Raw genomic sequence first — 25,553 nt, forward strand, 5'->3', positions numbered from 1 at the left:
CCACAAAGCAAGAAGTCTCTTGTGTCCCCAACACAGCAAATAGGTGCACTAGTTCGGCGAAGAGATAGTGAAATACAGGTGGTATGAATATATAGTAGCAGTAGCAACGGTGCCAGAAAATAGCTTGCTGGCGCGTAGATGATGGTGGTAGTATTGCAGCAGTAGTAACACAGTAAAACAGTAAACAAGCAGCGATAGCAGTATTTAGGAACAAGGCCTAGGGATTACACTTTCACTAGTGGACACTCTTAACATTGATCACATAACAGAATAGATAAATGCATACTCTACACTCTTGTTGGATGATGAACACATTGCGTAGGATTACACGAACCCTCAATGCCGGAGTTAACAAGCTCCACAATAATGCTCATGTTTAAGTAACCTTATAGTGTAAGATAGATCAAAAGACTAAACCAAGTACTAACATAGCATGCACACTGTCACCTTCATGCATATGTAGGAGGAATAGATCACATCAATACTATCATAGCAATAATTAACTTCGCAATCTACAAGAGATCATGATCATAGCATAAACCAAGTACTAACACGGTGCACACACTGTCACCTTTACACACGTGCAGGAGGAATAAAACTACTTTAATAACATTGCTAGAGTAGCACATAGATAAATTGTGATACAAACTCATATGAATCTCAATCATGTAAAGCAGCTCATGAGATTATTGTATTGAGGTACATGGGAGAGATGAACCACATAGCTACCGGTACAGCCCCGAGCCTCAATGGAGAACTACTCCCTCCTCATGGGAGCAGCAGCGGTGATGAAGATGGCGGTGGAGATGGCAGCGGTGTCGATGGAGAAGCCTTCCGGGGGCACTTCCCCGTTCCGGCAGCGTGCCGGAACAGAGACTCTGTCCCCCAGGATCTTGGCCTCGCGATGGCGGCGGCTCGGAAGGTTTCGTGGGTTTTGTCGAACGTATCGGGTTTTCGATACAGGGGCTTAAATTAGGCGCAGAGGCGGCGCAGGAGGGTGCAAGGGGCGACGACACCATAGCGCGGCGCGGCCAGGGCCTGGGCCGCGCCGGCCTATGGTCTGGGGGCCCAGTGCCCCCCCTCTGGTCCTTCCCGGGTGTTCTGGATGCTTCCGGTGAAAATAGGAACTTGGGAGTTGATTTCGTCCGATTCCGAGAATATTTCATTACTAGGATTTCTGAAACCAAAAACAGCAGAAAACAGGAACTGGCACTTCGGCATCTTGTTAATAGGTTAGTTCCAGAAAATGCACGAATATGACATAAAGTGTGCATAAAACATGTAGATAACATCAATAATGTGGCATGGAACATAAGAAATTATCGATACGTCGGAGACGTATCAGCATCCCCAAGCTTAGTTCTGCTCGTCCCGAGCAGGTAAAACGATAACACAGATAATTTCTGGAGTGACATGCCATCATAACCTTGATCATACTATTTGTAAAGCATATGTAGTGAATGCAGCGATCAAAACAATGTATATGACATGAGTAAACAAGTGAATCATAAAGCAAAGACTTTTCATGAATAGCACTTCAAGACAAGCATCAATAAGTCTTGCATAAGAGTTAACTCATAATGCAATAATTCATAGTAAAAGCATTGAAGCAACACAAAAGAAGATTAAGTTTCAGCGGTTGCTTTCAACTTATAACATGTATATCTCATTGATATTGTCAACATAGAGTAATATAACAAGTGCATTAAGCAAATATGTAGGAATCAATGCACAGTTCACACAAGTGTTTGCTTCTTGAGGTGGAGAGAAATAGGTGAACTGACTCAACAATAAAAGTAAAAGAATGGTCCTTCAAAGAGGAAAGCATCGATTGCTATATTTGTGCTAGAGCTTTTATTTTGAAAACATAAAGAGAGCATAAAAATAAAGTTTTGAGAGGTGTATGTTGTTGTCAACGAATGGTAGCGGGTACTCTAACCCCCTTGCCAGACAAACCTTCAAAGAGCGGCTCCCATTTTATTTTATTTTTGGGTGGCACTCCTTCCAACCTTTCTTTCACAAACCATGGCTAACCGAATCCTCGGGTGCCTGCCAACAATCTCATACCATGAAGGAGTGCCTTTTTATTTTAGTTTTATTATGATGACACTCCTCCCAACCTTTGCTTACACAAGCCATGGCTAACCGAATCCTTCGGGTACCGTCCAACAATCACATACCATGGAGGAGTGTCTATTTTTGTTAATTAATTTGGGACTGGGAATCCCATTGCCAGCTCTTTTTGCAAAATTATTGGATAAGCGGATAAAGCCACTAGTCCATTGGTGAAAGTTGCCCAACAAGATTGAAAGATAAACACCACATACTTCCTCATGAGCTATAAAACATTGACACAAATCAGAGGTGATAAATTTTGAATTGTTTAAAGGTAGCACTCAAGCAATTTACTTTGGAATGGCAGGAAATACCATGTAGTAGGTAGGTATGGTGGACACAAATGGCATAGTGTTGTTTGGCTCAAGGATTTGGATGCATGAGAAGTATTCCCTCTCGATACAAGGTTTAGGCTAGCAAGGTTATTTGAAACAAACACAAGGATGAACCGGTGCAGCAAAACTCACATAAAAGACATATTGTAAACATTATAAGACTCTACACCGTCTTCCTTGTTGTTCAAACTCAATACTAGAAATTATCTAGACCTTAGAGAGACCAATTATGCAAACCAAATTTTAGCAAGCTCTATGTATTTCTTCATTAATGGGTGCAAAGCATATGATGCAAGAGCTTAAACATGAGCACAACAATTGCCAAGTATCACATTACCCAAGACATTATAGCAAATTACTACATGTATCATTTTCCAATTCCAACCATATAACAATTTAACGAAGAAGAAACTTCGCCATGAATACTAAAAGCTAAGAACACATGTGTTCATATGCAACAGCGGAGCGTGTCTCTCTCCCACACAAGCATGATGTAATCCAATTTATTCAAACACAAACAAAAATAAAAGCATACAGACGCTCCAAGTAAAGCACATAAGATGTGACTGAATAAAAATATAGTTTCAAGAGAAGGAACCTGATAATTTGTCGATGAAGAAGGGGATGCCTTGGGCATCCCCAAGCTTAGACGCCTGAGTCTTCTTGATATATGCAGGGGTGAACCACTGGGGCATCCCCAAGCTTAGACTTTTCACTCTTCTTGATCACATTGTATCATCCTCCTCTCTTGACCCTTGAAAACTTCCTTCACACCAAACTTCTCATAAACTTCATTAGAGGGGTTAGTACATAATCAAAAACTCACATGTTCAGAGGTGACACAATCATTCTTAACACTTCTGGACATTGCCCAAAGCTACTGGAGTTTAATGGAACAAAGAAATCCATCCCACATAGCAAAAGAGGCAATGCGAAATAAAAGGCAGAATCTGTCAAAACAGAACAGTCCGTAAAGACGAATTTTTAATAAATACTTCCGTTGCTCAGATCAGAAAACTCAAAACTATGAAAGTTGCGTACATATCTGAGGAACACGCACGTAAATTGGCATATTTTTCTGATTTTTCTACAGAGAAAACAGCCCAGATTCGTGACAGATAGAAATCTGTTTCTGCGCAGAAATCCAAATCTAGTATCAACCTTCGATTAGAGGCTTCACTTGGCACAACAAAACACCAAACTAAGATAAGGAGGGGTTGCTACAGTAGTAAACAACTTCCAAGACACAAAATAAAAACAAAGTACTGTAGCAAAATAAACACATGGGTTATCTCCCAAGAAGTTCTTTCTTTATAGCCATTAAGATGGGCTCAGCAGTTTTAATGATGCACTCGCAAGAAATAATATTGGAAGCAAAAGAGAGCATCAAGAGGCAAATTCGAAACACATTTAAGCCTAACATGCTTCCTATGAAAAGGAATCTTGTAAATAAACAAGTTCAAGAAGCATAATGTAACAAACATAGAAAGATAAAACAAGTGTAGCTTCAAAAATTTCAGCACATAGAGAGGTGTTTTAGTAACATGAAAATTTCTACAACCATATTTTCCTCTCTCATAATAATGTTCAGTAGCATCATGAGCTAACTCAACAATATAACTATCAAATGAAACATTCTTATCATGAGTCTCATGCATAAAATTATTACTCTCCACATAAGCATAATCAATTTTATTAGTTGTAGTGGGAGCAAATTCAACAAAGTAGCTATCATATATAGGAGGTATATTGTAATCATAATCAAATTCACTCTCCATAGTAGGTGGAACCAAAAGACTACTATCATTATAATCATCATAAATAGGAGGCAAAGTATCATCAAAGAAAATTTTCTCCTCAATGCTTGGTGGACTAAAAAGATCATGCTCATCAAAACCAGCTTCCCCAAGATTAGAATTTTCCATATCATTAGCAACAATGGTATTCAAAGTGTTCATACTAATATTACTACCAGCATGCAAATAAGATTCCATAGGTTTTTTAATTTTCGCATCAAACAATCCATGTTTTAAATCAGGAAATAGCATAAGAAGATCATTCTTGTCCATTATGCCAAACTAGTGTAAACAAGAAACAAAAAGTTGCAATTGCAGGATCTAAAGGAAATAGCTTCGAGTACTTACAATGCGCCGGAAAATAGCTTGGTAGCCGAGGTCCGGAGTGTGAGTACCTTTTACCTTTCCTCCCAAGAACGGCACTTAAAAATAGCTTGATGTCTACTTCCCCCTCCTTTTCCTGTAGACAGTGTTGGGCCTCCAAGAGCAGAGGTTTGTAGGACAGCAGCAAGTTTTCCCTTAAGTGGATCACCCAAGGTTTATCGAACTCAGGGAGGAAGAGGTCAAAGATATCCCTCTCAAGCAACCCTGCAACCACAAAGCAAGAAGTCTCTTGTGTCCCCAACACACCAAATAGGTGCACTAGTTCGGCGAAGAGATAGTGAAATACAGGTGGTATGAATATATAGTAGCAGTAGCAACGGTGCCAGAAAATAGCTTGCTGGCGCGTAGATGATGGTGGTAGTATTGCAGCAGTAGTAACGCAGTAAAACAGTAAACAAGCAGCGATAGCAGTATTTAGGAACAAGGCCTAGGGATTACACTTTCACTAGTGGACACTCTTAACATTGATCACATAATAGAATAGATAAATGCATACTCTACACTCTTGTTGGATGATGAACACATTGCGTAGGATTACACGAACCCTCAATGCCGGAGTTAACAAGCTCCACAATAATGCTCATGTTTAAGTAACCTTATAGTGTAAGATAGATCAAAAGACTAAACCAAGTACTAACATAGCATGCACACTGTCACCTTCATGCATATGTAGGAGGAATAGATCACATCAATACTATCATAGCAATAATTAACTTCGCAATCTACAAGAGATCATGATCATAGCATAAACCAAGTACTAACACGGTGCACACACTGTCACCTTTACACACGTGCAGGAGGAATAAAACTACTTTAATAACATTGCTAGAGTAGCACATAGATAAATTGTGATACAAACTCATATGAATCTCAATCATGTAAAGCAGCTCATGAGATTATTGTATTGAGGTACATGGGAGAGATGAACCACATAGCTACCGGTACAGCCCTGAGCCTCAATGGAGAACTACTCCCTCCTCATGGGAGCAGCAGCGGTGATGAAGATGGCGGTGGAGATGGCAGCGGTGTCGATGGAGAAGCCTTCCGGGGGCACTTCCCCGTTCCGGCAGCGTGCCGGAACAGAGACTCCTGTCCCCCAGATCTTGGCCTCGCGATGGCGGCGGCTCCGGGAAGGTTTCGTGGGTTTCGTCGAACGTATCGGGTTTTCGATCCAGGGGGCTTTAAATAGGCGAAGAGGCGGCGCAGAGGGTCGAAGGGGCGACGACACCATAGGCGGCGCGGCCAGGGCCTGGGCCGCGCCGGCCTATGGTCTGGGGGCCCAGTGCCCCCCCTCTGGTCCTTCCCGGGTGTTCTGGATGCTTCCGGTGAAAATAGGAACTTGGGCGTTGATTTCGTCCGATTCCAAGAATATTTCGTTACTAGGATTTCTGAAACCAAAAACAGCAGAAAACAGGAACTGGCACTTCGGCATCTTGTTAATAGGTTAGTTCCAGAAAATGCATGAATATGACATAAAGTGTGCATAAAACATGTAGATAACATCAATAATGTGGCATGGAACATAAGAAATTATCGATACGTCGGAGACGTATCAATCTTCCATTCCAAAAGCTGGGTCAACTGGATTTTTACAAAGCCTAGCAAGGTGTCCAGGGATTCCACAACGTTTGCACTTACGTTTTCGAATCGGTGCACCACCCTCTGCACTAGCTCTGATCCTATTCTTCCTCGGCCTACCTGCCGGTCTAGTCAATACTGGAGAGTACAGTTTGAAGCCTGGATCGACTTTCATCCATTCGTCTTTTCCCAACAAGGTAGGAACATTCATAGCATATGCAGCCCTAAATTTGGCAACAGAGAAATACTCTGACACATACTGACTGATGACGCGTCAAGCACACGCCTGTTGGGAACCCCAAGAGGAAGGTGTGATGCGTACATCAGCAAGTTTTCCCTCAGTAAGAAACCAAGGTTATCGAAACAGTAGGAGTCAAGGAACACGTGAAGGTTGTTGGTGATGGAGTGTAGTGCGGCGCAACACCAGGGATTCCGGCGCCAACATGGAACCTGCACAACACAATCAAAATACTTTGCCCCAACTTAACAGTGAGATTTTCAATCTCACCGGCTTGCTGTAAACAAAGGATTAAACGTATGGTGTGGAAAATGATGTTTGTTTGCGAAGAACAGTAGAGAACAATGTTTGCAGTAGATTGTATTCAAATGTAAAAGAATGGACCGGGGTCCACAGTTCACTAGTGGTGTCTCTCAAATAAGATAAATAGCATGTTGGGTGAACAAATTACAGTTGGGCAATTGACAAATAGAGAGGGCATAACAATGCACATACATATCATGATGACTACTATGAGATTTAATTGGGCATTACGACAAAGTACATAGAACGCTATCTAGCATGCATCTATGCCTAAAAAGTCCACCTTCGGGTTAGCATCCGCACCCCTTCCAGTATTAAGTTGCAAACAACAGACAATTGCTTTAAGTATGGTGCGTAATGTAATCAACACAAATATCCTTAGACAAAGCATCGATGTTTTATCCCTAGTGGCAACAACACATCCACAACCTTAGAACTTTCTGTCACTGTCCCAGATTCAATGGAGGCATGAACCCACTATCGATCATAAATACTCCCTCTTGGAGTTACAAGTATCAACTTGGCCAGAGCCTCTACTAGCAACAGAGAGCATGCAAGATCATAAACAACACATATATGATAGATTGATAATCAACTTGACATAGTATTCCATATTCATCGGATCCCAACAAACACAACATGTAGCATTACAAATAGATGATCTTGATCATGATAGGCAGCTCACAAGATCTAACATGTTAGCACAATGAGGAGAAGACAACCATCTAGCTACTGCTATGGACCCATAGTCCAAGGATGAACTACTCACACATCAATCCGGAGGCGATCATGGTGATGAAGAGTCCTCCGGGAGATGATTCCCCTCTCCGGCAGGGTGTCGGAGGCGATCTCCTGAATCCCCCGAGATGGGATTGGCGGCGGCGGCGTCTCTGGAAGGTTTTCCGTATCGTGGCTCTCGGTAATAGGGTTTTCGCGACGGAGGGAATAAATAGGCGGAAGGGCAGAGTTGGAGGCGGCGCAGGGGCCCCACACCATAGGCTAGCGCGGGCCCCATGGTGGCCGTGCCGCCCTATGGTTACGGGCCCTCGTGGCCCCACTTCGTATGCTCTTCAGTCTTCTGGAAGCTCCGTGGAAAAATAAGACCCCGGGCGTTGATTTCGTCCAATTCCGAGAATATTTCCTTTGTAGGATTTCTGAAACCAAAAACATCAGAAAACAGCAACTGGCTCTTCGGCATCTTGTCAATAGGTTAGTGCCGGAAAATGCATAATAATGACATAAAGTGTGTATAAAACATGTGAGTATCATCATAAAAGTAGCATGGAACATAAGAAATTATAGATACGTTTGAGACGTATCAAGCATCCCCAAGCTTAGTTCCTACTCGCCCTCGAGTAGGTAAACGATAACAAGGATAATTTCTGAAGTGGCATGCTATCATAATCTTGATCAATACTATTGTAAAGCATATGAGATGAATGAAGTGATTTGAAGCAATTGAAAGTGCATGGAGCCCCCATGTGTGGTTTTGGTAATTAATGACAATCCCTATGGACTAATGTTTGCATTGAGTTATATTTGTAGGAGTTGTCCATAGGCAATTCTTGAACCATTTGTTGGCTTCAAGGTTGCAATAAGAAGAAATTGATGAAGGATATCAAGTGTCAAGTATGTCTTGAAGATGAAGATGAAGTGATCCCTCAAGTTACTTCAAGACATCAATATGATGAAGAATGAAGAATGAAGTGCAAGTTCAAGATGAGCCAACTCGAAGAGTTCATAAGCTTGAAGCTTGCCATGGAGAAATGAAGTGCAAGTTCAAGATGAGCCATCTCGAAGAGATCCGTTGCTTGAGTCTTGCCATCCATATGGTGATCATGGATATGTGAAGATGCACCGAAGAAGAAGCTCTCCCATGGTGGATTATGGGGGAGCAATCCACATGGTGTTCATGGTTATGTGAAGATGCGCCGAAGAAGAAGCTCTTCCATGGTGGATTATGGGGGAGCAATCCACAAGACTTCGTCAAGCAAGCACAAGCAAGAAAGGCGTTCCATCTTGTTGAGGTCAAGATCGTCGTCATCGAGCTCAAGTGGAATGCGCAAGTATAAGGTTTGCTCTTGATAGGGTCTCTTTCTCACCGGTCTCATAGTGTAGTTGGAGACCGGTTTATAGTTTAGTTGCCGTACTATCAAGAGGGCTCTCGAGTGAGTAACTCGATCGTATCGTTCGGAGAGAGCTCAAACCTTTGCATCCTTGCATCATCTTTCTTGGTTGTTATTTGGACCTTATCCATGTGATGTTTTAGAGCTTGTGCTTATTCTCATGACAAGCTCTAGTTCATCGAAAACGGATTTCACATAGATCACTTGTTGCGTTTTCGAGTTTGATTCATCATCTTTCTTAGTTGTTATTTGGATCTTATCCATGTGATGATTTAGAGCTTGTGCTTATTCTCATGACAAGCTCTAGTTCATCAAGAATGGTTTTTGCACGGGCAACTTGTTGCATTTTCGAGATTGGAGGTTTTACCGGTATGTCTTTTTTAGATAGGTCAAACCTTTCATCATTTTTTTCTATCCTCCCTTGTTGGACTATGATGGTTTCCTGCATGATCTTGTAGAGCTTGTTCCTAGCTTCAAAACAAGCCCAAGATCATCAAAATCGGAGTCCGGATGCTAAAGTTATGCCCGTTTTAGTTTTGGTGTTTCTGCAGTTTTGCCAGGCCGGATTTTTCAGAAATCGGCTAAGGACCGGAAGAAAAGCAGCTCTGGATAGGGGCCGGATTTTTGGCCGGATTTTGACCAGGTTTTGTCCCTGAGGCCGGATAATCCGCCCCCCGGATAATCCGGCCCTTACTTAGGCCGGATTATCCGGCCCTGGTTTTGCCCAACGGCTCGATTTTCTTGGGGGGTATAAATACCCCCCTTCTTCCTCCTTGGGCTGTAGCTTCTCTCACTCTCTCTCTCTCCTCCATTGTTGAACTAGAGAAGCTTGCTCTATCTCTCAATCCCTCCATGATTCTTGCCCCCATTTGAGGGAAAAGAGAGAGGAGATCTAGATCAACATTTCTACCAATCAAATCCATCTCTTTGTGAGTGGAACTCTCTAGATCTTGATCTTGGTGTTCTTTGTGAATTCCTTTGTTCTTCCTCTCTTATTCCCCCAATAGCTTTTGTAGCTTTGTTGGAATTTGAGAGAGAAGGACTTGAGCATCTTTGTGGTGTTCTTGCCATTGCATTTGGTGCATCGGTTTGAGTTCTCCACGGTGATTCGTGGTGGTGAAAGCAAGAAGGTTGTTACTCTTGGGTTCTTGGAACCCTAGACGGATTCTAGGCCTTTGTGGCAGTTTGTTGGGAGCCTCCAATTAAGTTGTGGATGTGTGCCCCAATCTTTGTGTAAGGCCCGGTTTCCGCCTCGAAGGAAATCCCTTAGTGGAACCGTGACCTAGGCCTTTGTGGCGAGGGTCACCGGAGATTTAGGTGAGGCGCCTTCGTGGCGTTCGGTGTGTGGTGTGAGTACCGCATCTTGGGGTGAGGCCTTTGTGGCGTTGGTGTGCATCGAGCAACCACACCTCAAGGTGAGCCTCTTGTGGCGTTCGGGAGCACTAAGCCACCGCACCTCTCCAACGGAGATTAGCACTCGCAAGAGTGTGAACTTCGGGATAAATCTTCGTCTCCCGCGTGCCTCGGTTATCTCTATACCCGAGCTCTTTACTTATGCACTTTACCTTGTGATAGCCATCGTGCTTGAAGTTATTTATATCTTGCTATCACATGCTTGCTTGTATTGCTTAGCATAAGTTGTTGGTGCACTTAGGTGAACCTTTGCTTAGAATAAGTTGTTGGTGCACATAGGTGAACCATAGTATATAGGCTTTGGGCTTGACAAAGTAAACGCTAGTTTTATTCCGCATTTGTTAAGCCCATCTCGTAAAAGTTTTAAACCACCTATTCACCCCCCCTCTAGGCGACATCCGTATCCTTTCAGCAATGGTAAAGACAATGAATAAACAACTGAATCATATAACAAGGACTTTTCATGAATAGTACTTTCAAGACAAGCATCAATAAGACTTGCATAGGAGTTAACTCATGAAGCAATAGATTCTTAGTAGAAAGTTTTGAAGCAACACAAAGGAAGATATAAGTTTCAGCGGTTGCTTTCAACTTCAACATGTTTATCTCATGGATAATTGTCAACACAAAGTAATATGATGAATGCAAATAAGAAAGTATGTAGGAATCAATGCACACAGTTGACACAAGTGTTTGCTTCTAAGATAGAAAGAAGTAGGTAAACTGACTCAACATAAAGTAAAAGAATGGCCCTTCGCAGAGGGAAGCATGGATTACTATTTTTGTGCTAGAGCTTTTCATTGTGAAAACATAGAAACAATTTTGTCAACGGTAGTAATAATTCATATGTGTTATGCATAAGACATCCTATAAGTTGCAAGCCTCATGCATAAAATACCAATAGTGCTCGCACCTTGTCCTAATTAGCTTGGATTTACATGGATTATCATTGCATAACATATGTTTCAACCAAGTGTCACAAAGGGGTACCTCTATGCCGCCTGTACAAAGGTCTAAGGAGAAAGTTCGCATTGGATTTCTCGCTTTTGATTATTCTCAACTTAGACATCCATACTGGGACAACATAGAAAACAGATAATGGACTCCTCTTTAATGCATAAGCATTCAGCAACAAATAATATTCTCATAAGAGATTGAGGATTAACGTCCAAACTGAAACTTCCACCATGATTCATGGCTTTAGTTAGCGGCCCAATGTTCTTCTCTAATAATATGCATACTCAAACCATTTGATCATGATAAATCACCCTTAATTCAGACAAGACGAACATACATAGCAACTCACATGATATTCAACAAAGGTGTAATAGTTGATGGCGTCCCCGGAAACATGGTTACCGCTCAACAAGCAACTTATAAGAAATAAGATACATAAGCTACATATTCTTTACCACAATAGTTTTTAAGCTATTTTCCCATGAGCTATATATTGCAAAGACAAGGAATGAAGTTTTAAAGGTAGCACTCAAGTAATTTACTTTGGAATGGCAGAGAAATACCATGTAGTAGGTAGGTATGGTGGACACAAATGGCATAGTTTTTGGCTCAAGGATTTGGATGCACGAGAAGTATTCCCTCTCAATACAAGGCTTTGGCTAGCAAGGTTGTTTGAAGCAAACACAAGTATGAACTGGTACAGCAAAACTTACATAAGAACATATTGCAAGCATTATAAGACTCTACACTATCTTCCTTGTTGTTCAAACACCTCACCAGAAAATATCTAGACTTTAGAGAGACCAATCATGCAAACCAAATGTCAACAAGCTCTACGGTAGTTCTCCACTAATAGGTGCAAAGTACATGATGCAAGAGATTAAACATGATCTATTTGAGCACAACAATTGCCAAGTATCAAATTATTCAAGACATTATACCAATTACCACATGAAGCATTTTCTGTTTCCAACCAAATAACAATGAACGAAGCAGTTTCAACCTTCGCCATGAACATTAAAAGTAAAGCTAAGAACACCAGTGTTCATATGCAACAGCGGAGCGTGTCTCTCTCCCACACAAAGAATGCTAGGATCCGATTTTATTCAAACAAAAGCAAAAATAAAAACATACAGACGCTCCAAGTAAAGCACATAAGATGTGACAGAATAAAAATATAGTTTCACTAGAGGTGACCTGATAAGTTGTCGATGAAGAAGGGATATCTTGGGCATCCCCAAGCTTAGATGCTTGAGTCTTCTTGAAATATGCAGGGATGAACCACGGGGGCATCCCCAAGCTTAGACTTTTCACTCTTCTTTCATGTTGTATCATCCTCCTCTCTTGACCCTTGAAAACTTCCTCCACACCAAACTCAAAACAAACTCATTAGAGGGTTAGTGCATAATCAAAAATTCACATATTCAGAGGTGACATAATCATTCTTAACACTTCTGGACATTGCACAAAGCTACTGAAAGTTAATGGAACAAAGAAATCCATCAAACATAGCAAAAGAGGCAATGCGAAATAAAAGGCAGAATCTGTCAAAACAGAACAGTCCGTAAAGACGAATTTTTCTGGGGCACTTAACTTGCTCAGATGAAAAAGCTCAAATTGAATGAAAGTTGCGTACATATCTGAGGATCACGCACGTAAATTGACAGATTTTTCTGAATTACCTACAGACGGGGCTACTCAATTTCGTGACAGCAAGAAATCTGTTTCTGCGCAGTAATCCAAATCTAGTATCAACCCTACTATCAGAGACTTTACTTGGCACAACAATGCAATAAAATAAAGATAACGAGAGGTTGCTACATTAGTAACAACTTCCAAGACTCAAATATAAAACAAAATTGCTGTAGTAAAATAATGGGTTGTCTCCCATAAGCGATTTTCTTTAACGCCTTTCAGCTAGGCGCAGAAAGTGTGAATCAAGTAACATCAAGAGATGAAGCATTAGCATTCTTACCAAGGGCTTTGCGCCTACCCTTATTACTCTTATTCTTACTCTTTGGTTTAGGGAATATATGACCGCATCCGGGCGTAGAGGTAAAATTTAGAGTGTCTTTCCCCACATCTATGATTGCTCCCACGAGTTTCAGCAGGGACCTTCCAAGTGTGATTTGTCCTGTCCCTACACATTCAACAACGAGATAATCAGTGGATACCGTTCTTCCAAGAAAGGTTGTGAACACACCTTCAGCTATACCCTTAGGAATTATAACAGAGTTATCAGTAAGAGTTATTCCTTCTCCTCCTTCAGTAAGTTCCCAAAGTGTCAAAGATTCATAAATTCTTTTAGGCATAAGGCAAAACTCAGACATAATATCACAACGGGCATGAAAAGTTTCACCACAAATAGCAACTTTAATAGTAGGCACCCACATTGAAGGTTCAAAACTTACTGGAACATAATCATAATATTCGCGAATCTGGTTGTACCCTTCTTTTAAACAAGATATATTTGTCTCGAGGGTGTTTAATCTATTATGAATGCTAGCAAGAGATGAATCAAAATTATTGGCGGAGCTAGATGATGTAACCACTTTTCTTATGGCATTAAAAGCTTGATCCCCATCCAAGTGAAGGAAATCTCCTCCCCCCTACAACATCTAAGGCATATCTATAGCGAAGAATAAGCCCAAAATAAAAGTTACTAAGAAGCAAACTTATAGTCATTTTAGGTTCAGTTTTACTATAAGAATCAAAAATTCTAGACCAAGCTTCTTTAAAACTCTCCTCACTCCCTTGTTTAAAAGTAAAGATCGATTCCTCCGGTGATAGAGTAACAGCTACGGGACTAGTCATGATAACAAAATAAAATAAATGCAAGTAACTAATTTTTTTGTGTTTTTAATATGAAGAACGCAAACAAGACAGTAAATAAAGTAATGCAAGTAGCTAATTTTTTTGTATTTTTGATATAAAGAACAAACAAAGCAGTAAATAAAATAAAGTAAAGCAAGACAAAAACAAAGTAAAGAGATTGGATGTGGGAGACTCTCCTTGCAGCGTGTCTTGATCTCCCCGGCAACGGCGCCAGAAAACAGTCTTGATGACGCGTCAAGCACACGCCCGTTGGGAACCCCAAGAGGAAGGTGTGATGCGTACAGCAGCAAGTTTTTCCTCAGTAAGAAACCAAGGTTATCGAACCAGTAGGAGTCAAGAAACACGTGAAGGTTGTTGGTGACAGAGTGTAGTGCGGCGCAACACCAGGGATTCCGGCGCCAACGTGGAACCTGCACAACACAATCAAAATACTTTGCCCCAACTTAACAGTGAGGTTGTCAATCTCACCGGCTTGCTGTAAACAAAGGATTAAACGTATGGTGTGGAAAATAATGTTTGTTTGCGAAGAACAGTAGAGAACAATGTTTGCAGTAGATTGTATTCAGATGTAAAAGAATGGACCGGGGTCCACAGTTCACTAGTGGTGTCTCTCCAATAAGATAAATAGCATGTTGGGTGAACAAATTACAGTTGGGAAATTGACAAATAGAGAGGGCATAACAATGCACATACATATCATGATGACTACTATGAGATTTAATTGGGCATTACGACAAAGTACATAGACCGCTATCCAGCATGCATCTATGCCTAAAAAGTCCACCTTCGGGTTAGCATCTACACCCCTTCCAGTATTAAGTTGCAAACAATAGATAATTGCATTAAGTATGGTGCGTAATGTAATCAACACAAATATCCTTAGACAAAGCATCAATGTTTTATCCCTAGTGGTAACAGCACATCCACAACCTTAGAACTTTCTGTCACTGTCCCAGATTCAATGGAGGCATGAACCCACTATCGAGCATAAATACTCCCTCTTGGAGTTACAAGTATCAACTTGGCCAGAACCTCTACTAGCAACGGAGAGCATGCAAGATCATAAACAACACATATATGATAGATTGATAATCAACTTGACATAGTATTCCATATTCATCGGATCCCAACAAACACAACATGTAGAATTACAAATAGATGATCTTGATCATGATAGGCAGCTCACAAGATCTAACATGTTAGCACAATGAGGAGAAGACAACCATCTAGCTACTGTTATGGACCCATAGTCCAAGGATGAACTACTCACACATCAATCCGGAGGCGATCATGGTGATGAAGAGTCCTCCGGGAGATGATTCCCCTCTCCGGCAGGGTGTCGAAGGCGATCTCCTGAATCCCCCGAGATGGGATTGGCGGCGGCGGCGTCTCTGGAAGGTTTTCCGTATCGTGGCTCTCGGTAATAGGGTTTTCGCGACGGAGGGAATAAATAGGCGGAAGGGCAGAGTTGGAGGCGGCGCAGGGGCCCCACACCATAGGTCGGCGCGGGCCCCATGCTGGCCGCGCCGCCCTATGGTTACGGGCCCTCGTGGCCCCACTTCGTATGCTCTTCGGTCTTCTGGAAGCTCCATGGAAAAATAAGACCCTGGGCGTTGATTTCGTCCAATTCCGAGAATATTTCCTTTGTAGAATTTCTGAAACCAAAAACAGCAACTGGCTCTTCGGTATCTTGTCAATAGGTTAGTGCCGGAAAATACATAATAATGACATAAAGTGTGTATAAAACATGTGAGTATCATCATAAAAGTAGCATGGAACATAAGTAATTATAGATACGTTTGAGACGTATCACTGATTAACTTCACCATCTTCACCCCCTATAACACTCATGAAAAACAATGCGTGTATGCAGGGTATCCCACGGATCTGCCATCCCCTACAATGGCATGTCCTATCAACCAAACTCACTGGATACCTTCACTGCGTGTTTTTACTGTCAGTGTAGGTTACCTCAGCCTCCATTCCTTTTCTGACGTATTGCATCCTCAATTGTTTTGCCCTGTCATGCAAAGACTTAATCAAAGATGGGAGCATGAGATGGCCAGCATATTTTGTGGATGCAATTCTTTGACGCGGATCGATCTTTATCATGATCATCTGCCTAATCTTATCAAATATTTGCCACATCATAAGCCCTTTCAATGACTTGACCTTTGAATTGAAACTCTCCGCAAGGTTACTTGTTACATAGTCTACCTTGCAAATTTCATTGAATTGGCTTCTTGACAACATCCTACCATGATGTTCATCCAATTACTCCTTCACCCCAGGTTTTTGTTTATACAACACATCCAAATGAAACAGATGCTTCCTAGAGCTGCATGTGTATGAAGCTGGCCATAGGTTGTTAGTAAAAACTTTACCCTTGAATTTCTTTGTAAAATTCTGTACCAAGTGTCGCATATATTCCCTATGCTCCACTCCAGGGAATACTGCTTCTACCGCACTCTCCAAACCTTTGCAAGCGTCTGTGTGGATAACAAGTCCTGGTGGATGACCTATAAGGTCGCGCAAATTCTGCAGAAACCAAGTCCAACTTTCCTCTAACTCAACCTCCAAAACTCCATAAGCAACAGGGAACATCCAATTATGTCCATCAACTGCAGTAGCAGCAACTAGCTGTCCTTTAAACCTGCCATGAAGAGCTGTTGCATCCATGGCCAAATAAGGCCTGCAACCGTCCAAAAAGCCTTTCCAGCAAGCTTTGAAACAAACAAAAGCCCTTCTAAAACATTCCTTGTGCATTACCTTCCCGCTTTTCAATTTGTAGGGAACTGTATGCTTATCTATCGCTACAACACTGCCTGGACTAGCCATCTCCACTTCAGCTTTGAAAGTGTAAAGCAACTGAAAGCTTTCATTCCTTGAACCATTGATCTTATCAAGAGCCATTTCCTTTGCATAGAACATCCTCATGTAAGGTACTTTCATTTTAAACTTCTCAACCATCTTTTTCTGGAGTGTTGTTGGACCAAGTGAAGGAGTTTCTCTCAGCCAATCTAGGATTATATCTGTCAACCACCTAGTCTTCGCTAGCTTTGTTTTCAGCTCTGGCTCTCCCCCTAGAGGTGGACAAGAATGGACGTGCTCATTCTTCTTTATCTGAAACATAATGATAAGGGATGTCAGTAATAGATAACAAATTTTACACCGTGATCTAAAATACACAACTGGTTGGCGTAGTACCTGAACCAAGTCTGCATGCGCATTGTGGATGCATGCAACCTCCACCTACACCTCTTGTATGGGCATTTAACTGTGAACCTACCTGGCTCACTTTTAATAACCTCATAATTATTCTTAGAGAGAATGCAATATGTAGTAATTGCATTACGGCAGTCCATCATCGTTTGAAACACGGTGCCTTCTGCAAGCTGAGGATCCTCCCTGTTCCACTCAATTGTTGGCAAGTCATCACCTTCGTAATCGGCTAAAACGAGGCTGTCATTGTTCTCATTCTTCTCTTCATCATCAGTGTCATCAAATCTGGCGCCAAAAGCAATATCTTCCATGTATTGATCCTCCATTGCCTCATCGCATCGATCTACCAATTTAGGAAACATCAACTCATCCTCATCATCTTGAGGAGACTGATCCTCAATGTCTGCATCGTCCTCCACATCGACCGTACGAACGATCAGGCTACCACTAGCACTGGGGACAGATGGTGCTGCTGTGGACCTACAAGGAGCGCCGCGGCGCACACTATTAGCAGATGCAGCAGCAGTAGAGAGACATGATGCCCGACCACCTGATGATGCCCTAGCACCAGATGATGCCTGGCCCCTGTCCACATGGATGCGAATTTTACCGAACCGGCAAGAAGCATTCAAAGCAAAAAAGAATTCCCAGATCGTCTTCGGAAATTAGTGGAACAAATCTTCGCTCCGGGCTGTTGAAATATTCGAAATGAACTGCATCGAAAGAGCTCCAGGTGTACTTATCGTAGATGTTAGCTTTGAAATCCCTCAACGAGATGGTGGTTGCGACCACCGCAGGGAAGTTAAACCCATTCTTATAGCATTTAGAATCACGCGTAAAGCTAGAATCCAGCCTAACCACCAGCCGAAAAGCCAGCGCTGGATCCATCCTATTCGAAAAGCAACGCAGTTAGTTGAGCAACAACGATTGGCGCTCAAAAACTGCCTACTGTTAATTCACATAGGCAGACGATGCTTACCCAGATGGAATCCATGCGTTAGATCCCTCCGATTCCCAATCTTCTCCACGGCTGACGGGATTAGGCGGCACACCAGACGGAAATACAAAGAGGACAGGGGTAGATCCAGATCTGGTGGAGGCGGAGCCCTCTCCGCCTCTCGGGGGTGGTGGGGGGGGCGGGGCCGGCTCGGCGGCGGACGACGCCATAAGGTAGGTGGGTAGGACGGTGTGGCGGTGGACGGGCGGTGTGTGAGCTACTCCAGTCTCGGGCGGGGGGGGGGGGGGGGGGAAGCTTTGGGTCAGCTCTTCCAATCAACAGTCAACACATTTCGAAAGCAAAGGTCAAGTCAAAACCACCGCGGCTCCCTAGCCGTCACCGGTAACGGAAGGCCTCTGACCAGACGGCAACCCGCCCGTCCGAGCGTCTGCGAGGGGTTTCAAACTAGAGGGAGGGGAAAACTGAGGAAAAATTAAGAGGCTGGGGAAAACTGAGTACAACTAACGAACCAGGAGCAAAAAAACCCAAAAAGGATTCATGATCGTGCATAATCTATAACGTTATTATTTCGGGTCTGAGACAAAAGTTCCTAGATTCATGGAAGATTTAAAACTGGATGCAAACTATTATTTCGACAATTCTATATTTGATTTGCCATATGGATGAATATGAAGCTTATGTTTCAAAATAATCTTGATGTGATATTACCATGATGTACTGAAGTACTCTCGTTTAAGTACCTCAAATAAGCGGATATAAACACTACATGTCGCAATACTAGTGAAATGCTATGCACTACGTTGGTGATCACCTACGAAAAAGCAAACGGTAAGACAAGTCGACAACCAAACGAGAAAAATAAATTGGCACACCAGCAAGGCAATCATCGAACTATTAATTTAATAATACAACAAATATCAAATCCACGTTTATCCCAGCTAAAATAAGAGCCATCTACTCTCCAAGAGAAATTAAGTTACATTGTACAAGCTAGCCCTCCTAAGGGCAACGCCTGCAAGTTTGTTACAACGACTGGAGTACTGCTCAGTCCTACTATGGCGAGGCCAGTCGCCTCGCCGCCACCTCACAAATGGAGGCCAGCCGGGCTTAGGAAGCCGGGCTTAGGAAGACGGGCGAGCCCGCTTGTTGCTGCCGCTGCTGCCGTTGGTGCCCATGCACGACGGGCACTTGTACTGCTTGATGTGCTCCGCCTTAGCAGGCGTGATCTTGACACACTTGCCGTGGAACCACTTCTCGCAGATGTCACAGCCAATCCAGAACTCATCCTGCCCATAGTTGTCACCGCACGCGCCACAACGTGTCTCCCCATGCTCTTCCACGCCACCGCCAGCGACAGCACCACCATCCTCGCCGGCATCCAGGGCTTCCTCCTCGCGGTCTTCGTCCTTCATCTGGGGCTTGGGCTGCTTGGCCCGAGGTTCGGAGGTTTTCTGCTTTAAGAGTGGAGGGAGAAAGTGAACCAATAATAAGTGAAGTAACATTCAGATACTCCAAAATTCAAGGTATGAGCAAATCTAAGGGAAAATGAGTCATACCATTTTATGGTTGGACTTGGATTTGCTATTGCTGTGGTTAATGTTGCTTGTGGTCTTGGTTTTACTCTTCCCACTAACAACATCAAAAATCGTGGGAAGCTCATTTATCATACCAAACAGGCGCTTCCTGAAAATAGCATCAGGCAAGTATCAGTAACAACACGTCAGGTCAACAGTGCAAAAAAAGAGCAAGATCTCAGAACAGGTGGTTCTCATAAGATAAACCATAAAAATTGAACTCAGAATTCTTACAGAAGTTTTCCAACTATAGAAGTGTTTTGAAACTACGCCTGTCTCATTTGATAATTATGTCTTTCGAAAAATGGCCTAAAGTGGCAAAATGACAGGAAGCTATGCACATCTATACAAGAACCCAGAGTACCATGTTGAAAGGTTCCCGAGCGTTTCATGGAAAATTGTACTGCAAGTTTGTGCAATTTTGGATGTATGCATTATTACTATAGCTTGTTACAAGTAAACCAACTGACTCCCACCGGATAGAGCCATTCTGGGATTTATTTAAACAATCATGTTTAAGTAGTAGATATCTTGTAAACTTTGTTTTCTAATTAGATGTGGTTGTTAAAACAACAAAGTCAAGAAGGAACTACACGGATGCAAGGGAAACCAAACACGCTACAGGTAAAAATAATAGTAATACGAGTAGAACAATTACCTGTCATTTTTATCAAATCCAAATCGAGCACCAAAGTAAAATGCAACAGAAAGTAACCATGCGTCACTGTGCACTGCCACCATGGACAGCCAATCTTTTTCCTGCATTCCATCTCGTGCAAAGTTAATGCCCAATGCTGGCTCTGGAAGCTCAGGTGGCACTTCTTCAGCAGGTAAATTTACTTCCCAATGCTCATTGGGAAATCCATAAAGGCACAGATTTTCTTTTTCTGTAGAAGAGAAGACTAGGTTATGTATGAATGGACAACTATACTGATCAAATCATGATAACTCAGAAGTTTCTCGCAGCATTTAAGCTGCACTGTAACTACTCGCATAATCATTGATATGTGATTAAAGAAACCAAAAAAGAGGATGCTCAGAGCTTGGGTTTGAATTCATTCCTAAGATGAAATCATCATATTATATTGGAAATACCAGAAGGATACCTACAAACGTGTTCAATTAAACCTCACATGAGGCAAATCATGTTCCTAACAAAAGAAGCAGCATATCACACAAATAATCAAGATGAAAAAGAGCTACAGAAAGTGCCTAACACTCCAATTATCACCTCTTCCCAAAATATATGGTTAGAGTATGAAAGCTCAAGTCTTTTATAACTATTCACCACATGAAAAAGAAATCATTCGATCAAGCAATTGCATAAACAAGTTTAGGGTTTTTCCGTTGTGCAACAAGATTTCGCTCTGACTAATGTGCAGCAAAGACTCAAAAGAATCAGCATGCATGTATATCAGCCATTAGGAAGAATACTGGTTTTTTGATCAAACAAAAATTGAGGATGCTCTCTTGGTCTCCTACTCATTTAAGTTACTCAAGCATTAGAATGGTTGCAGGCTCGATGGAGCAATTATAGCCAGCACGCTATATTGTGCAGAGAGCATCAGCAGCGTCATTGAAGAAAAAAGAGGGGGAAGAGGCTGAGGACAGGACCACGTCAGGGTTCTAAATTTACCAGATCTCAGAAGGATTGAAAGCTAGGTTGTACCCCATGACCAAACTATCTGATAAAATTGAACCATCATCTAGTGGATCCCAACATCACTGCTCTTCGCTCTATGCAACAGTAGAACTGCACACGACGGTACACACCAAGCAGCAGACAACAGCAAGTTCCTATCATTGTAATCTGCCAGTCCTTGCAAGTCAAGAACTGCATCAACAATTATTAGGGCAGAAGAATCACACCCCACCTACCAAACAGGACCCAGTAATGCTGCTGAACCCAACAACCCAAACTCACATAGGCACCACCCCATTGTCTATTTGCCTAAAACAAATATGCACCACCCGAGTAGCAGCCTACCACATATGTGGCTTCTTCCAGGCCAGTGCCACCTTTCTATACTACCAAGAAAGCTACCAAGGGCAGGCATATGTAGGACAAGATTTCAACAGGAAGCGACATTGGTTAATTCAGTGACCACTCGATCTCTCGGGCAGTAGGGCCCAAGCATGTGGAGTGATCTGAGCCGTCGGTTTCTGGTCACCCGACTGCTTTGGACGTACCTCACACTCTCCCCACCATCTCCCTCCATAGGAGGCTCGTTATTAAGTCCAACAATTAAGGCCCGCTGCTTGAAATTCGAAGGTTTCAGGCACGCACGTCGCATATTCTACGGTCTGCTACTGCTTACGATTCATGGATTCGAAATAATAAATAAAATAGAGATTAGTTTACTAATTCTTCAGTATATACAGTAACACTCAGCTAAGCATGTTTAGCTGAAAAGGAACATCAATTAGTTCCTGCAGAAATTCTACTAGTGCCTATTTACACTAAATATGGTATGGTGCGTGAAATTATGGAAGGATGGCACAGCGGAATCTGCACGGAAAGAGCAAGGAAGAAAAGCAGGGAAGTCAGAGGCTGAGAATTCACTGACCCGGGTCGCATTGCCGGAAGAAATCCTCCACATCTGCAGCGCGAAATAAGAAATAAACAGTCATGAGACCATCCAGACAAGGCAGAAACCCCATGAACCGCATCAAAATTTCGTAAGCTCAAATCTTTGGCACCCCAGCGGGGAAAAAAGCCAATCTGGCGAGCGGGCGAATCTGCGGCACCTACCGGTGGTGAGCGCGCGCGTGAGGCCCGCGCGGCGGCCCTTGTAGTCCCGGAACACCTCCTCCACCGTCCTGGGGTTGTACCCCGCGTCCATTACCGCAACGGATTCGAGGCGGGGGAGGTGGAGGTGGAGGGGATGAGTAGTAGTAGTAGTAGTGAGGAGCTTGTATTTTATTTTGACATTTTCGGGGTATCTTTTCGAACGGAGGTTTTAAAAGACAAGAGCAGAGCAGCGGACGCCAAGGGAGGGAATACGACTTAAGTGGATTGGAGAGCACGGTGGACGTGTCCGTGCGGCTCGGGCCCACCACCCGTGGGACATCTTCAGGCCACAGGGCAAGTTGCGTCAGCGTACGTGTTTCTTTTTTTTTCTTGACTTGTTTCTTTCTGAGTTTTTTAGTAAAAAATATTTTTGTTCTGACGGTTTTTAATTTCTCCACGACTGATAGGATTTTTTTTTACGGAAAAGCAGTAGGGCAAAAACTCCATAGTGCATCGTTTTTCATTGTAAAAAATATTTACATGGGCAAAACATGAAGTTCCAAAGTTGACAAGAAAATTATTAGACTTTTTGAACATTTCAATTTTTTTGAATGATTCATTTTTTTAAACATTTTTAAGGTGCTGGAATATTAAGCAATATGCGTAGATAATATACGACGTAGTGCCACAATATTTGAAAAAAAAGTCAAGTACCTAGAGATGAACCTCATTGAAGTCAACCAATAAGACCAAGTAAATGTGCAAGACATGGACATAGGACAATGTATTATTGGCTGCCTCTTTTGGTAGAGCATAATCATCGGTAAGTGCATTTGAATAAAAGTCTTTAAGTATTCAGAGATGAGCCTCATATAAAAAGACACACCACAAAAGAGGTTCACCAACAAGATCAAGTAAAATGCGCAAATAATGTGCAAGAACACTAATAACACCAATTAAGTTCATGACTTTAATTAATCTTCCAAAAAGTAGACCTAGGCGGTTTTAGGAATAGTATTTATAACACACGACTTATAGATCATTCAACATCGTCACTTTCGGCTAGACCTTGGCGGGAACGGGTGGAGGCCATCAAACATCATGAAGTCCTGGTGGTCGCCCTATAGATGACATCACCCTTCTATCTACCTCTAACTTGGTTTTACAGGACCATAGTAGAACAACCCCTTCAAACTGCAGACATCCTTCCTAATAAGTTGCCTAAGCTTTCAACCGATTCAAAATACTTGAAGGGAAACGGCTTGAAGGCTTAAAGGGAAATGGTTTGAAAAGAGAAGTAGTCATTCGGTTTCGCACTTCCCGAGTCAAAATACACGACGGTCGAGTGCTTGAGGTGCAAAACAATGAGGGCGCAATATTGGTATGTGTGCAACACAATTCAAACAGACCATTAATATATCCTCAATTCAAACTGAATGATAGAAATATATACGAAAGCATCTTATGGCGCTAATGAGTGACTTACTCGGGAAAATAGGAAAAGACAAACATTTCTGTCTTTATTCGCCAAGAAGAGATAGTCGATATAATGCATCATAGTGAGCGTGTTCTCATGGGTGACCAAGTAGCTCTCGTACAGGTAGTAGCGGTCCGCTATCGCCATGGTTGAGGATAACTCTTGCTCTTTTCTAACCTGGTAGGCCTCGATGAGCGCAAATAGGTGGACAAAGTTTTGGTGAAGTCTATTCATTTGAAACATGAAGAATATGTCTTCAAATCTCGGAAAGAACACGTCCACGGGATGTTTATTGACAAAGCCCGGGCACATATGAACCCTGACGACAAAGGCAGGTATGTTGGAGATGCCATATAAGAAGACGCCTTTCTTCTGCTAGAATGATGCCATGCAGCCTCTTCATGTCACCGGGAAGTGTTAGGTACTTTCCCCACGATACCATAGGCCACATGATATTGCCGCTCTTGCATCGGGATCTTGTCCAGAACCCTGGTCGTCTGACAAGAGGCATAATCCTTTTAGGTCTTTTCCGTCCATTTTTCTTCAAACCAGCTGGATTGGTTGTTTGATCCTCGGTGAAGAATGTTTGGTGTGTTGCGGGCTCGACAGGATTTGACACCACATTGCTTTGGCTTGGCGCCAACTCAACTGGTGTTGACTGGTACTTGGGATGTGGCCGTTGTTGACCTCCGGCAATCTAATTTTCGAACGACTGGATCAAGGTAGGAAGGTGGCATTTGACCCTATTTTGTACTTGGTTTTTTACAATGGTGGCTATATTTGCTTTTAGGACCGTCAATTCTTTGTTAACTTCATAAAGTTTTTCTCGAAGGGTGCGGACTGTGTCTGCATTTTCTTCTTAATTTGCCTCTGCGCCAACCGTTTGAAAATTTTCCGCAAAACGACATGACTAGCTAACACCAATCAAAGTTGAAAATTGTTAGTAATCAAAAAAAATCATGGAAACATTCGGCATGAATTTTGCTAAAAAAAGACATACAGGGTACCAGAAATTCTCCTAAATGGAAATTAAACAACATTCTGACAAAACATCAGCAACTCATATCCTCTATAAAATAAGACATTTTGCCATACACTATATATATCCATGTAACTAATCAAGCATATATTGTAATCAACAACTAATATCGCTAGCAATTAATCATCAATAACTCATATCCTTGTAATCAGCACAACTAATCAAGCATATAACGTAATCGGCATTTCGTTGAGCAAGTGCATGGCGTGGGCTTCATACTGGGGTGGGGTGGGCGGAGTAGCGGGCGAGCTCAACGGCAAGGACGAAGCAGAAAGGAGAAGATGTTGATGTGATGGCCCTTTTGATGGCCATGATGAGGCGTGGCGTGGTTAGAGAGGCGTCAGATCAATGCCTCGGCGCGGTCGGCGGCGTCGAGGTTGAGCGCTCGGCCATCAAGAGATTTGAGAAACCGGTGGAGAAAACTATCTCGGCACGTCGATTAAACTTTGGTTAAGTCCAAAGAATAGTAGCG

The 25,553-nt window shown here is 42.5% G+C and overlaps 1 protein-coding gene across 2 annotated transcripts; it reads right to left on the bottom strand.

Moving 5' to 3' along the window:
- Positions 1–19,139: 19,139 nt before the first annotated feature.
- LOC127332707 (PHD finger protein ALFIN-LIKE 9) lies at positions 19,140–22,803 on the bottom strand. Of its 2 annotated transcripts, none has more exons than XM_051359033.1 (5): positions 22,587–22,803; positions 22,402–22,434; positions 20,493–20,721; positions 19,817–19,943; positions 19,140–19,714 (listed from the first exon to the last, which is right to left on the bottom strand). In XM_051359033.1, the coding sequence occupies exons 1-5, from the start codon at positions 22,675–22,677 to the stop codon at positions 19,382–19,384; spliced, it is 813 nt and encodes a 270-aa protein (XP_051214993.1). In that variant the 5' UTR covers positions 22,678–22,803; the 3' UTR covers positions 19,140–19,381. The 2 variants fall into 2 exon arrangements, with proteins under 2 accessions (XP_051214993.1, XP_051214994.1); XM_051359034.2 differs by having other exon boundaries at positions 19,140–19,711; positions 22,587–22,801.
- Positions 22,804–25,553: the final 2,750 nt, after the last annotated feature.

This window comes from Lolium perenne, chromosome 2, assembly GCF_019359855.2.
Source record: "Lolium perenne isolate Kyuss_39 chromosome 2, Kyuss_2.0, whole genome shotgun sequence".
Taxonomy (NCBI): Eukaryota; Viridiplantae; Streptophyta; class Magnoliopsida; order Poales; family Poaceae; genus Lolium; species Lolium perenne.

Coding starts and splice junctions, on each gene's coding strand:
- LOC127332707 (XM_051359033.1), bottom strand. CDS start 22,677: ATGGACGCGGGGTACAACCCCAGGACGGTGGAGGAGGTGTTCCGGGAC. Junction 22,435..22,586: donor CACGCGCGCGCTCACCACCG/GTAGGTGCCGCA, acceptor TTCGCGCTGCAG/ATGTGGAGGATTTCTTCCGG. Junction 19,715..19,816: donor CCAAGTCCAACCATAAAATG/GTATGACTCATT, acceptor CCACTCTTAAAG/CAGAAAACCTCCGAACCTCG.